General features: G+C 49.4%; 2 protein-coding genes across 2 annotated transcripts; one reads left to right on the top strand and one right to left on the bottom strand.

Annotated features, from left to right (window-relative positions):
- Positions 1–1,488: 1,488 nt before the first annotated feature.
- On the top strand, positions 1,489–2,772 carry LOC119350477 (putative cyclin-dependent kinase F-2). The gene has a single exon (XM_037618297.1). It carries the CDS (start codon positions 1,489–1,491, stop codon positions 2,770–2,772), a length of 1,284 nt encoding a protein of 427 aa, XP_037474194.1.
- Positions 2,773–3,917: 1,145 nt separating this feature from the next.
- Positions 3,918–6,849, bottom strand: LOC119341503 (receptor protein kinase-like protein ZAR1). The gene is made up of 2 exons (XM_037613382.1): positions 5,349–6,849; positions 3,918–4,897 (listed from the first exon to the last, which is right to left on the bottom strand). Exons 1-2 carry the CDS (start codon positions 6,778–6,780, stop codon positions 4,236–4,238), a joined length of 2,094 nt encoding a protein of 697 aa, XP_037469279.1. The 5' UTR covers positions 6,781–6,849; the 3' UTR covers positions 3,918–4,235.
- Between the last annotated feature and the right edge of the window lie 7,797 nt (positions 6,850–14,646).

The raw sequence follows: 14,646 nt of genomic DNA, 5'->3' as shown, positions 1-14,646 counted from the left end.
CAGCAGAATCGGGTCGCCGGGGCGGCGGCAGAAGGGGCGACCGGCGAGGAGGGCGGCGTCGAGTCAGCGACGGGGAGGGCCGTCGGGGAGGGGGCGGGGGAGGTCGCCGACGACGCGGAGCTGGGGGCGGCGGAGGCGCCCGCGGGGGCGCCAGGGGAGTCGCCAGAGCCCAAATCCATCCTCCAGCCAGGGTCTTCGCTTCAGGTTATTTGGAATGTAAACCTCGAATAGTTGAATCTAGCTTCCTGAATTTGTATCACAAACATAGGGCAATTGTTTTGGATTGCTCCTTAGAGTTGTGACTCGTGAGATTAAACTATATCCTTAGCATGTACTCCCTCCGTCCAGAAATACTTGTCATCAAAATAAATAAAAAGGGATGTATCTAGATGTATTTTAGTTCTAGATACATTTTTTTTTGTCTATTTTGATGACAAATATTTTCGGACGGAGGGAGTACTGTATGTTGTTTGTGCTCCATTGCTGTCTATCTGCCGGGCACTGTAGATGCAAACGTGAGGGTGAGTCTGTCCTGGCGCACAAGGAGAGCCGGTGTTCGGGGCCAGGACGACTGAACTGGTGAGATGAATTCCAAATGTGAGTTTCTTAGAGCATCTCTAGTTCATCCCCCACAACTTAATTCTCCATTCTACCCCCTATCCTTTTTTTTGTGGAATTAAACCTTTATCTTCTAGCCTATCTCCCGAAACTTAATCCCCTGAAAAATTCCTTTCCTTCAAAAGTTTGCGTACAAACTTTATTCGAACATATGCTTTCATAACATATTAGTTTGAGACTTAATCTAGGATACATATAAAATTCATTGTTGCACAATAAAAACTGTGATATGCAGAGTAAATAAAAACGGAGAGAGTACACGAGAAAGTCTAGTTGTGTGTGTTAATTTCCTAAACAATTTTGTTAGTGGATTAAAATGTTTTTAGGGGAAAGGCTAGAGATGTTTTTTTTTTGCGGGAAACTGTCAATATATTCATCTTCAATCATGACAGTACAACGAACACCAAAAATAGTAAAATTAAATCCAGATGCATAGACCATCTAGCGATGACTATAAGCACTGAAGCGAGCCGAAGACGTACCGTCGTCATCGTCCCTTCCTCGCCGGAGCCGGGCATAATTTATTATAGTAGACAGTCGGGAAGTCGTCGTGCTAAGGTCTCGTAGGACCAACGCCCCACAACAATTAAATGTTTTTTAGGAAAAGGCTAGAGATGTTCTTGATAACATAGACCGAACGAACCGACCTTCTGCTCCTGGCCTCTGCACTGCAAACCCACGCGCACGTCGGTGCACCAACATAACGCCACTCGCCACTCGCCAGGTCTTCCGGAGTCTGTATCGCAACCGGCTCGACCTTCGTCAGATCGGATATAATGGTCGAATCCCTTCTCAACGTCTTGCTAGTTAGGGTAATTAGTTCGTAGCTAGGTCCAGACTCCTTGAGTCCATCCAGACACCGCTAGCGACATGGCTAAGGATGACGGCGCAGTGACAACGATCGCCTCCCGGGTCGCCTCCATCTGCGCCGTCATCGACCACGCCGTTGCATCGGAAACCCTGAGCGCCAGGCGAGTGGCCGCCATCTCCGCCATGATCCACGACGTCGCCTCCGCCGCGGAGGAGGGGACGCCGAGAAGCACCAGGAAGTGGCGGCGCATGGGCAGCTCACGCAGCTACCAGGAGACGCGCAGGATCGGCGAGGGCCGCTTCGGCGTCGTCCTCAGGGCGCGCCACCGCGCCACCGGCCAGACCGTCGCCCTCAAGGGCCTCCGCTGGACGACGCGCCACAGCCCCGGCTCCGACCAGCTCGTCGGCAAGCTCCTGCGAGAGGCCTGCTTCATGGCGGCCTGCGGCGGCCACCCCTCCGTCGTCGCTCTCCGCGGCGTCGCGCGCGTGCCCGGCACCAGCGACTACGCCATCGTCATGGAGTATGTCGGCCCGAGCCTGGACCAGGTCGTTTACGACCGCATGGGCCGCCTCGGCCGCCCGTTCACAGAGGGCGAGGTGCGCGGCGTCATGCGGCAGTTGCTGGCCGGCGCGGACGCCATGCACGAGCACCGCATCATCCACCGCGACATCAAGCCGTCCAACGTCCTCGTCGTCCACGACGGCGGCGGCGGTGATGACCTCGTCGTCAAGATCTGCGACCACGGGCTGGCGATGTCCATGGTCGAGCAGAACGCCGACGGCGCGTTCCTGGCCGCCGGAACGAGGTCGTACATGGCGCCGGAGATGCTGCTGCCGAAGCCGCACTACGACACGCGCGTCGACATGTGGTCTCTGGGCTGCGTGATGGCCGAGATGCTCACCGGCGAGGTGCTCTTCGAGAGGGCGGACACCATGGCCGGCCAGCTCTACAAGATCTTCGATGTGCTCGGCGTGCCAGAAAAGAAGAAGGCGCTTAAGGCCTTCAAGTCGCCGTTCTCGTTCCTCGCCGCCGAGGTGAAGCTGTGGCGGCGGCAAGCTCGGCGCGGTGGCAGGCTGCGCGAGCTGTTCCCGGAGAAGACGCTGTCCGAGGACGGGTTCAAGGTCTTGAAAGGGCTGCTCACGTGCAGCCCCAGCAAGCGGTTGGACGCGGCCGCCGCGCTCCGGCTCCCGTGGTTCGCTGACGCCGACGACGACCACACTCCGGTAGTCGCTGCAGTTTCGAAGAGCGGTGGTGCGGCCGCGAGCATTCGCGCGCTGGCGTCGCACTCGTGGCAGATGACTCTGTCATGCTTCGGCCGACCGGTAAGGTCGAAGGCAGTGTAGAATAGAAATCCCCGTGGTGTGATTAGTGGGCCGGGCCGCTTGATGCTTTTGAAAATCTGACAACTAATATTTGTACAAACATGTAGGTTGTCCCTAGATGCTAAAAAAAATGTAGGCTGGTGTTCAAAAAGCATATACACGATGACGATAAAATACAATCATTTTTTTTCATATTTTGGTTGCTAATATATCCACAAAAATCACACAGCAAAACAAAAATATAATCAAGCTGTTGAACTTTGATTATTAATATATGTACGAATATGTAGGTTGGTGCTCAAGAATTTGTTTGAAAAATGTACACTATTTAGATTATACAATTATACATCACAATTAGAAATTAATTGTGCAAACTATTTTTTGGAGACCGTACGAGTATTCAAAGCAAAATTCTAGGGCTTCTTCAATTCACCTAATTCAAAAGATGCTGAAATAGGAAGAAGAAAACGCAGGTTTGACATTATCATGACCACTACTCCCTCCATTCCTAAATATAAGTCTTTGTACAGATTTCACTATAAACTAGATACGGATGTATATAGATGCATTTTAAGTGTGGATTCATTCATTTTACCTAGTGGAATCTCTATAAAGACTTACATTTAGGAACGGAGGGAGTAGAATTCTACAAAAGTAAATTCGCATCAAATTAGAAGATTTTGTCAAGAGAATTCAGTTGATGGAAAGTTTTTCCAAATGTAATGAAAATGATGGATCCTACATATCAAACAATCCCATGAATCAAAAATCCTATGGATTACAACCCTCTAAAATCCGAATAGAAAATCCTTTAGACCAGAGAGGTCCTTAGAACACTAGAGGCAACATACATACATGATATTTCAAAGGGATCATTTTTCTAATGATAATACCAAGGCTTGTGATATCTGAGGAACCAAAAGTACTCAACACTCCCCCCCCAACACACACACACACAAAAGGGTTGTGATATCTGAGTAACATGATACTTGCAATTGGGGACATGCCTGACATGCGTCCATGCCTATCATACAAGGATAGACTTATATTTGCAATTGAGGAACAAAAATATCATGCTTCCTTTTTTCGTGCACTATTTGCAATTGAGGAGCTGCCAAGTTGTCTGCAACATGAGCAATTGTTGCACCTGATATTCACTGCAAGGATAGACAACAATCAGGAAAGGGATTTCATTGCAAGTCTTCAACTGATCAACCACGTGGTACATTCATCGACTGAGTTAACTGCAGCTGTGCACAGAATTCCTTCTCACACAGAGTACTAGCAAATACTAACAGATACTACATGCTCTGCTCCCAAAGAAGAAGAAAAGCTAACACATGGTAGGTACCTAACTTGTTAAAGGTCCTGAAAATGATAATTTTACATGGTTAACTAAATGTCACTGGGTGTTCCCCTAACCTTCTTACAACCATCACATGTTTTCTGCAACCATATCGCCGCCCTTTCGTGGTGGTGTTTTTCTAGCTTGAAACTGAAGCGCTCAGGCGCTCCAAGGTTTCTGTGACATTTCTCATCACCGGTCTTCGCTCGGGATTAGCATGAACGCAAGCGAGAGCGACTTTGAGCACAGCAATCATCTCACCTTCCTGTTCCGAGTCCCTGGCGAGGAAAGGGTCAAGCACATCAGCGGATGGTTTCTTATCTTGTATACAGAACTGGACCCACTGGACAAGATCCATCTGCATAGTTTCCAAGAGAGCGACGGGCGATCTACCAGTAATCATTTCGAGCAAGATCACACCATAGGAGTAGACATCCCACTTCTGCGACGGTTTCAATGTTTTCAACGCTTCTGGTGCTTGGTAGCATGAACCTTCTTTGCTCACAAGAGGGCTCACTGAGGAATCTGGCTGCAGACTCTGAGCCTTTTCGACGCCAATCCTATCTGACTGCGAAGAAGGTGCTGCTCCACCAGCAATGTTTGCTAGTCGTCCGAGGCCGAAATCTGAAATATACGGTTCCATGTTCGTTCCAAGAAGGACATTGTTCGGCCTCAAGTCCCCGTGTACATACTTCTTGGGACTAAATTCATGCAAGAAAGACATCCCATTCGCGACTCCTTTCATGATCTTTAGACGTGCATTCCATGTCAATGGTGTGAATGTCATTGTCCCAGGTTTACCTGAAAGTAACAAATCAGTCAATGCAACGCTAGCCTGAAATAAATACAGAGGTTCTACTACGCAGTGAGGATGTACTCTAGTAACCTTTGCTAGCAAAGAATTACTCCCTCTGTACGTAAATATAAGAGGCAGTACATCAGAAAGAAGTAGATTACCTCTCAAAACAATATTTTTAGAAATAAATGAATAAAGTCAAACTTCAACATGAGAGTACCAATGAGACAATATTGTATCAAAACAATTTACATGGACTGAAAGAGCATTCTAGAGATATCACTTGAACTCCAGGTAATAGCTTCGTCATTAACAACAAAAATCGTATCACAAAGGCAAAACTAATTAGTGTTGAAGTGCATTACATCAGTAACTTCTCATCAAACATATTACTATCACTGGTCAACATGATGTAAACTAGGCATTAGAGAGCTCGATTCAGTTGATAACACATACCATGAATTGCTGAAGAGAGGCTGCCATTTGAGATGTAATCATATATCAGCAACTTCTCATCAAACGACCAGTAGTAGGCCCTCAAGGCAACAACGTTGGGATGCCGGACCTTGCCAATGGCCTCAACCTCACTCTGAAACTCCTTAAACCTTTGCAATCCCCCCTCGCCAAGCCGCCTCACCGCCATGGTGAGCCCATCCTCAAGAACTACCTTGTACACAATCCCGATCCCACTCTTCCCGAGCACAAAAGCTGATGCCTTGAGCAGCTCATCGAGATCAAACCTCAGTTTCTGGTCCAACAGCACGAGGTCGTGCTGCTCTGATGGAGTCTCCGGCTCGTCCCTGCTAAAACAACCAGACCTCGACTCTTTCGAGCCCGTAGCCGCACCATGTCCCTTCTCCTTGGGGGAAACTCTCTTCCAATAGCAGTAGAAGAACACCAGGGCAATGATCAAGATCCCTGCCACATCAGCCAGAACAATGGCCACAATGTCACCCTTCCCCAACCCCTTGCTCCTCCCACTCCCGTTGCCCCCGGCACCGGACTCCCCATCCTTTGGAACAGACGGGTTGGACGATGGCGGCGAGCACGGGTTCTCGAGCGGCGGCCCACAAAGCCCTAGGTTGCCCAAGAACGCCGTGGGGCCACGGTTCTCAAGCGCCCCATTCTGCGGAATCGGCCCTGACAAATTGTTATAGGAGAGATCAATGTAGACCTTCTCCGGCAATTTCCCCAGGCTCGCCGGAATCGGCCCGGAGAAGTCATTGTGCGACAGGTCCACCGTCCCCTCGAGCCTGGACAGGTTCCCGATGTCATCCGGGACGGCGCCGGAGAACCGGTTGTAGGACAGATTGAGCTCCTCCAGCGCCGAGAGCTCCCGGCCAAACCCCGGCGGGATCGGGCCCGTGAGGTTGTTCCGGCCGAGGGACAGCCTGCGGAGGCGCCTGCATTTCAGGATCGACCCGGGGAGAGAGCCGTTGAGGGCGTTGGAGGAGAGGTCCAAGATTTGGAGGTAGGGGAGGTCCCCGAGCTCCGCGGGGACGGGCCCGTAGAGCTCGTTCCCGTAGAGGACGAGGCTCTGGAGCCCCGCGGCGCCGGCGAGGAGCGCGGCCGGCAGGGTGCCGTAGAGGCGGTTGCCGCGGAGGTTGAGGTGGCGGAGGGAGTCCGGGAGCGGGGACGCCGGTAGGGCGGCGACGAGGTCCTTCCTGGGAAGGGAGAGCGCGACGACCCGGCGGACGCCGGCGTCGTCGCAGGCGACGCCGTTCCAGGAGCAGGGGTCGGCATCGGAGGCGTTCCAGTCGGCGAGGGCCCCCGTGGGGTCCTGCAGGACGGCGGCCCTGAAGGAGAGCAGCGCCAGGCCGTCGGCGGTGAGCGCGTTGGTGGCGGCGGGGAGCGCGAGGGCTAGGAGGAGGAGGAGGACGGCGGCCATGGGAGGAAGAGGAACGCGGTGCTGCGCTTTCCAGTGGGGACTGGCCGACCGGGGCACTGAGTGAGGCTCGGAGTCGTTGCGTTTATGAAGACCGGCGGCACTCATTAGAACGGGCGATGGCATTATTTTCTTGTACGTTGCAGTTTCGTGTTTAAATGGTTTCTCACCGGAATCCTCCTAACTGCGCTTGTTATTCTATTGTCACTTGTTACTGGTGATGATTGCCGACAGTTGATGAGTACGGGCAATAGTGCATTGTGTTCCAGAAAGTAACGCGGCTGCACGTGCCTGCTCAACCTAGCTAGGGCATCTTCAACGCAAATGTACATCATGCAATGTCCACGGCAATGTCCGGGCGCGTTGGAGGTCATTCAATCGGAGGATATGTCGTCCATCCTTCGCTGTTTGTAGAATTTTATCTTGATCCATAGTGACTTGATCATGCAAAACAAAAGCGTTGGATGCTCAACAAGTTTTTCTACATCCTTCGAACCTCAAAATTTTGACCTCTTTCCCCCCTTCTTTTGCACATAGCGTGCGATGATTCTAATGTTTTGATTTCAAAAGTATTGTGCGAGCCATCATATTGTAATTTACTAACGGTGCATGAACAACACTTTCAATCATGATGCAGATCGCAACACGTACCACAGAGGAAAAGTGCTCCTTCGACATGTTACTTTCAAGCTTCGGCGTTTGATCACATGATTCATCCTTTGAATAATGCATCCGAGAGCTAGAAGCGAAGGTTACAACACAAGAGTCAGACACAAAAGCAGCGATTGCCACTCTTAAAGAAGATCAGAATGCAGTACTTTGTGCACAGAAGCAAGAAATCGAAGAGCTCAAATTGAAGCAGCATCAAGAAATAGAAATTTTCAAGATGGATTGGGACAGAAAAATCTGAGCGTTTCAAAAGAAGCAATAAGAAATGAAGGCAATTCTTAGTCATCTGTTAAGGAAGTCACTGCTGATGGTGTACTATTATTCGTCGTGATACTTTCTCGCATGTCTTATTTCTCATGCTTGATAATATGTCATTTGGATGCTCATTTTAATATGTGGGCCAGTGCTGTGACAGATGCCAAGTCTCATTCTTAATATAAGTTACGATGGCAATGTTAAATTTCAAAAAAAAAATGTAATTTAAATTCAAACTCGCCTACAAATTGAAACCATGCACAATTTGGCGCCATCTAGAACCGGTGACAGTACCAGTGCCGGAAATTGCAGCCGTCATCAGAGTCATGGCCCCACTTGTAAGCACCCACATCAGCGACGTCCAGACCCACATGTAAGCAACCACGTCAACATATTCTAGGCCCATATGTCAGCACCATTGACTCGTCAAAACTGACAGCCGACTTATTACCAACTGGTGCCTGCAAGCCAAACATGGTTATGTAGCACTTTCGAGGAAGTATCCCAATTAGTTATCGCCCCAACGAAGAGCAGGGGAGAGTATTTATATTGGCACTTCTGTCACACATAAGGTGTCACAGTTCTTGTGTGAAGTAACTGGTTGAGCTTCTGCAAATATTGTTACTGTCCTATTGGACGAATAAACCAGAATGACAAGGATAAAAGGTTTGAAGTAGCAGTGGTAAAAACTCTTAAAAGTAAATAACATAAATAAACGGGAAAGTAGAGTTGTGTTTCTTGCAATCGAGAGATTAGGCACGAAGAGAATTCAGCTCATGGTAAGTATATAAATATATCAAGTGTGCGAGTGCGACGGTAATACCAATTACCTTGTATTATACTCATAGTATTTGATATGTGTGTTCTGTAGGCGGATCACACTAAGGTTATGAAACTCCTCCTCGCTCATTTCATTTTATGGTCCTGCTTTGTCATTGCCACGGAGTGGTCTTCTCCACAATTAAGGTCCTTGGACCGGAACCAAGCATTAGGTTTCATGGATCACTATTATCTCATATTGTGTTCGGTCCTCATAGATATCTCCACCTGTCATATCAGAGGTCACATATTCCTAAACAATATGTGTTCCCTGTGTAGGTCTTGAGATCGTGTTGCATGCGCCCTTAAATTGGACAACACGCATAGGGTTCACTACAATATAACAACTTACTGGACAAATCATAAGACTACGAGTACACATGATGACATATAGATCAGGCACAAATGAATCTTACCACTCACCTACATCTCCCATGCCTATGGGGGATTACTCACGCATCATAAGAGATAAACCAGTCACACCGGAGATAAAACCCATGATAACCATATCGATAATACCATGGAGATCCACAATAAGATGAAATGGATAATTCAAATAGTCTTGATCTCCAGATGAGAATGAATAGAGTTACAATTTGTTCGCACAACTTGGAATTCCTCTTACAATAGTGAAGGATGAGATGATGATGGAGATGAAAGGACCAAAACTAAGAAGATCTCCAAAGTTTCTTCGGTTCTCCTCTTCTTCATTTTGGATGTGGTGGCGGCGGATAGGGCTCCTCCCTGATACGTCCATTTTGCATCATGCTTTTACACATATATTTATTGCATTATGAGTTGTTATTACACATTATGGTACAATACTTATGCATTTTCTCCCTTATTTTACAAGGTTTACATGAAGAGGGAGAATGCCGACAGCTGGAATTCTAGACTGGAAAAGGAGCAAATATTGGAGACCTATTCTGCACAACTCCAAAAGTCCTGAAACTTCATGGAGAATTGTTTTGGAATATATAAAAAATATTGGGCGAAGAAAGCACCAGAGAAGGGCCACCAGCCAGCCACAAGGGTGGGGGCGCGCCTCCCTACCTTGTGGGCCCCATGGCAGGCCTTCGGTGCCCATCTTCTGCTATATGGTGTGTTTTGACCTGGAAAAATCAGGAGGAAGCTTTCGGGACGAAGCGCCGCCGTCTCGAGGCAGAACTTGGGCAGAACCAATCTAGGGCTCCGGCGGAGTTGTTCTTGAAGGAAATATGCCCTAGAGGCAATAATAAAGTTGTTATTTTATATTTCCTTATTCATGATAAATGCTTATTATTCATGTTAGATCAGAAACCTAAATACATGTGTGAATACATAGACAGACACTATGTCCCTAGTGAGCCTCTACTTGACTAGCTCGTTGATCAAAGATGGTTAAGGTTTCCTAACCATGGACATGAGTTGTCATTTGATAACGGGATCGCATCTTTAAGAGAACGATGTGATGAATAGGACCCACCCGTTAGCTTAGCATCATGATTGTTCAGTTTTATTGCTATTGCTTTCTTCATGTCAAATGCATATTCCTTCGACTATGAGATTATGCAACTCCCGGATACCGGAGGAATGCCTTGTGTGCTATCAAACGTCACAACATAACTGGGTGATTATAAATTTGCTCTACAGGTATCTTCAAAGGTGTTTGTTGAGTTGACATATATCAAAATTAGAATTTGTCGCTCCGAGTATCGGAGAGGTATCTCTGGGCCATCTCGGTAATACACATCATAAGCTTGCAAGCAAACGACTAAGGAGTTAGTCACGAGGTGATGTATTACGGAACGTGTAAAGAGACTTGCCGGTAACGAGATTGAACTAGGTATGAAGATACCGACGATCGAATCTCGGGCAAGTAACATACCGACAGACAAAGGGAATAACGTATGTTGTCATAACGGTTCGACCAATAAAGATCTTCGTAGAATATGCAGGAGCCAATATGGACATCCAGGTTCTGCTATTGGTTATTTACCAGAGAGGTGTTTCGGTAATGTCCACATAGTTCTCGAACTCGTAGGGTCCGCACGCTTAATGTTCGATGACGTTATTGTATTATATGAATTATGTGATTTGGTGACTGAATGTTGTTCGGAGTCCTGCATGGGATCATGGACATGACAAGGAGTCTCTAAATGGTTGAGAGGTATATATTGATATATAGGATGGTAGTATTCGGACACCGGAAGTGTTCCGAAGGGTACCGGGTACATATCGGGTCACCAGAAGGGGTTCCGGGCACCCCTGACAAAAGATATGGGTCTAATGGGCCAAGAGGGGAAACACACCAGCCACCAGGGGCTGGTGCGCCCCCCATATGGGCCAAACGAGAGGAGAAGGAAAGAGGGGAAGGGAGAATGAAAGGGGGGTTCGGCCTCCTCCTTCCTTCCCTCCTCCCTCCTCTTTCCTTCCCCCTCCGGTAAATAAGGAGGGGGCACCGGCCTAGCTAGGAGGAACCCAAGTAGGATTCGGTCCTACTTGGGGCACCTCCTGGCCTCTCCCCTCTCCCTCCCATATATATATATATATATATATATATATATATATATATATATATATATATATATATATATGTCGGGGAGGCGCCCCCTAGCACACCCCAGACAATTGTTAGTCGTGTGCGACGCCCCCTCCACTGTTTACTCCCACGGTCATTGTCGGTGTCAAAACCGGCGGATCTCGGGTAGGGGGTCCCTAACTGTGCGTCTAGGCGGATGGTAACAGGAGACAAGGGACATGATGTTTTACCCAGGTTCGGGCCCTCTTGATGGAGGTAAAACCCTACGTCCTGCTTGATTAATATTAATGATGTGTGTTACAAGAGTGGATCTACCACGAGATCAAGGAGGCTAAACCCTAGAAGCTAGCCTATGGTATGATTGTTGTTCATCCTATGGACTAAAGCCATCCGGTTTATATAGACACCGGAGAGGGCTAGGGTTACACAAAGTCGGTTACAATGGTAGGATATCCACATATCCGTATCGCCAAGCTTGCCTTCCACGCCAAGGAAAGTCCCATCCGGACACGGGATGAAGTCTTCAATCTTGTATCTTCATAATCTTGGAGTCCGGCCGACCATGATAGTTCGGCTATCCGGACACCCCCTAGTCCGGGACTCCCTCAGTAGCCCCTGAACCGGGCTTCAGCGACGACGAGCCCGGCGCGTATATTGTCTTCGACGTTGCAAGGCGGGTTCTCCTTCAAACTTCATGTTCCTGTCGAATAGTGTCCGGCTTCCTTATAAATGTTGCGCTCCTTGGCTTCTACGCTCAATAATGGCCTTCTTCCACGTGTCGCTGTGGAAGAGATTGTTTTGCCTTGTACCCCGTTCTTATGAGGGGTCGATATATCAAGTGGGCGGAGCCGAAATATGGCGCATCGCCGGGACCGGATATCTATTCGGCACCCCGAAGAAGGCGTCCGAAGACTGGCCTTCGGAATGGTTCTACATGGAGGACGCCCCTCTGCCGGATCCAGTTCGGATCGGCCTCCCGGAGTTCAGCAATGCTCCTTTGAAGAAACGCCTGAGTTGGCGCCCGCGGAGCCCTCAACGGGAGGATGATGGGAGCGTCCATTATCTGATGGGCCGGATTAGGTTACTGGCCCACTCCGGATTGACCATGATCGGAATCATGGCCACGTGCATTATGCGAGGGGTGCAGCCACTCCAATACAGGGGCCACCCTATGTGGGATTTCAACGGGGAAGACGACGCCACCCGTCATGGCCGCAGAGGGCCGAGCTCGGCAGCCGATCTGGCAAAGATCCTGTCCGACTTGTACAAGGGGGAGGAGGAGGACTTTCTCCGCACAAATCCGTTGAACGGATTTTCCATGAACAACCCTCGGAGCTGGGTAAGCGGACGTTTATCTACCCGATCCATACTTCCAAAGTCAAGTATCTTACTTTGTGATTTCGACGCAGGAGCTGCGCCAGGACGTGGAGGGCATACGAAGCCTAACTCCATAGCCCGAGGATCCGGAACGATCCCTTGATCCGACCTCCGCAGAGGATCCAGACATAAAGGTGGAGCTGATTGACGGGGTGTTCCACCAACTTAGCATGGACAATGCCCTAGTCGCCATTACGGCTGACTACCCCGGTTTGTTTCCGGCCTCCCAGGTGACTACGACCGAGGTCTTGACACCATCATTTGATCTGTGCTCAACTCTGACCATCCTATACTGATGGTGCGTCGCAGGAGGTGCCTTTAAGGCGGGAAGCCAAACCTGCGGCGGCTGACCAGCAAGGGTCAGTTCGTCCCAGCAGGCGGAAGAGGAGTGTGACGCGAATCAAAACGTCGCTGCAACGGTACAGCGCACCGTTGTTTTTAAGGGAAGGATCCCTAGGAGGTATATTAATGCTCATAACTTTTTCCAGGAGAAAGAGCGCTCGCCGGACAGTGTCCGGAGAGGTTGCCAATCAAGCCTCCGCCAGCCATGCTCCATCGCGTGGTCTAGAAGTGGAGGCGAACACAAGGCAAGAGCCGGATGCTCCTCCGACGGAGGATGCCGACAGGCTGTCCGCCACCCGGTCTGAGGTGGAGAGCGCCATGAATCACAGGCGTCGCCGGACAGTTCTTCGTGACGCGTGTTTCTCCCCGGAGGCGTTGAATGCCTTTGATGCGGGAAATGCGCACCTCCGTGCTGCTCAAGATGGTTTAACCAGAGCCACGGAGCAGTATGTGAAGGACATATGGGTAAGTAATTTTAATAGTTATATATGCTAGTAGCCCCCGAGACTTAAAATAGTTAAAATAACTGATTTAAGGATCATTTATTATGCAGGATCTTACGGAGAAGAATACCCACCTGTCCCAGGAGCTCCAAGAGTGCAAGGCCCAACTTGAGGCCGCACTAGCCACCACAGGGGGAGCCACAGAGACCCCCGCTGGTAATACGTACTTCGAAAAGATAAGTAGTTAACAAAGTGCGGCGTGTGCGTAAATCTGACAATAATATTGCAGAGGGCGCCAGACTAGATCCGGACAAGCAACAGCTACTGCGTCAGCTAAAGGCCGGCGAGAGGGTGCTTATGAAGGTGCAGCAGGAGAGAAACAAGCTCCAAGATGCCTACACCCAGCTAGGAGAAGAGCTGAAAGGTGTTCGGGCCCAGCTGTCTGGCTCCGTGAAGGAGAATCAGCGGCTTCGTCGCGGCATTTTATAGTAAGTGCTTGAGCAAATTCCTTTGAAAAGAAGAATTCGGCGAGGAAGTCGATTGACAGAAATGTGTCTGTAGGTGTGCTCACGGGTCGTCCGGCGGAGGAGATGCCTGGTTCCATGGGAGACCCTCTTCCCGAGCTGCTGCAACTGTACGAACGTGTTTGCCAGGCGATGAGCGGCGTCGTTCAGGCCTTATGGCCTTCCGTCTCCCTACCCGAGGGTCTTGGAGGGCTTGCTGAGAAGCTTCAGGGAGTACGACAGCGCTTCCGTCTGTGGAAGATATCGGCCTGCCATCAAGGCGCCAGGGAGGCCTGGGCCATGGTGAAGACGCGGTACACGAAGGCTGATCCAAACCACATGGCCGAGGTCGGACCTGTGGGGCCCGATGGGAAGGAGATCCCTGTGAGCCTGATGTACGGCCAAGTAGAGTTGGCCGCGAAATATTCCCAACGGGACTGTAAATTAGACAGCCTGTTAGATGGGATTGAAGAGGAGTACAATCAGTCAGTTTGACGATGTAATTTAAAATGATATGTAAAATGCCTTCTAGCCGGATTGTAGATCGTTTGTCTTTGCGGACCTTTTCGCTTCAACCTCGAGACCCAACAGTCCGGAGTGTGTCCGAATACCCTTACGGTTATAAAAAAACCGGGGCATGCATGGAGACAAGGCATAGGGGTCATAAGTGCTTTATTAGACAAGTGCCCAACTAGCTATGTTATATTACATGGTTAGTAAGAAACATCTTCCAGGGAGAATAGTTCCGTTAGGGGTTCCTTTCCCTGGGAGGCATTGCCCTAAAGTGCATGTCCGGACTGCGAAAAGAGCAGAAAAAGCATCTGGGGGCAGATAAATAAATAAGTAATAAATCATCTTTCAGGTCACCGACCGAATATTCCCTTAAGAACGCTAGCCTTCGGCTTCACCCAGTCTGAGGTACACATCCGGCTGACCCGGC

The sequence above is a fragment of the Triticum dicoccoides genome, chromosome 1B (assembly GCF_002162155.2).
Source record: "Triticum dicoccoides isolate Atlit2015 ecotype Zavitan chromosome 1B, WEW_v2.0, whole genome shotgun sequence".
Taxonomy (NCBI): Eukaryota; Viridiplantae; Streptophyta; class Magnoliopsida; order Poales; family Poaceae; genus Triticum; species Triticum dicoccoides.
This window is presented reverse-complemented; position numbering and strand designations above follow the sequence as displayed.

Bases quoted from the DNA above. Each gene is read 5' to 3' on its own strand.
- LOC119350477 (XM_037618297.1), top strand. From the start codon at position 1,489: ATGGCTAAGGATGACGGCGCAGTGACAACGATCGCCTCCCGGGTCGCC.
- LOC119341503 (XM_037613382.1), bottom strand. From the start codon at position 6,780: ATGGCCGCCGTCCTCCTCCTCCTCCTAGCCCTCGCGCTCCCCGCCGCC. The intron at 4,898-5,348 runs GTATGTGTTATC...TGTTACTTTCAG, and splicing joins CCTCTCTTCAGCAATTCATG to GTAAACCTGGGACAATGACA.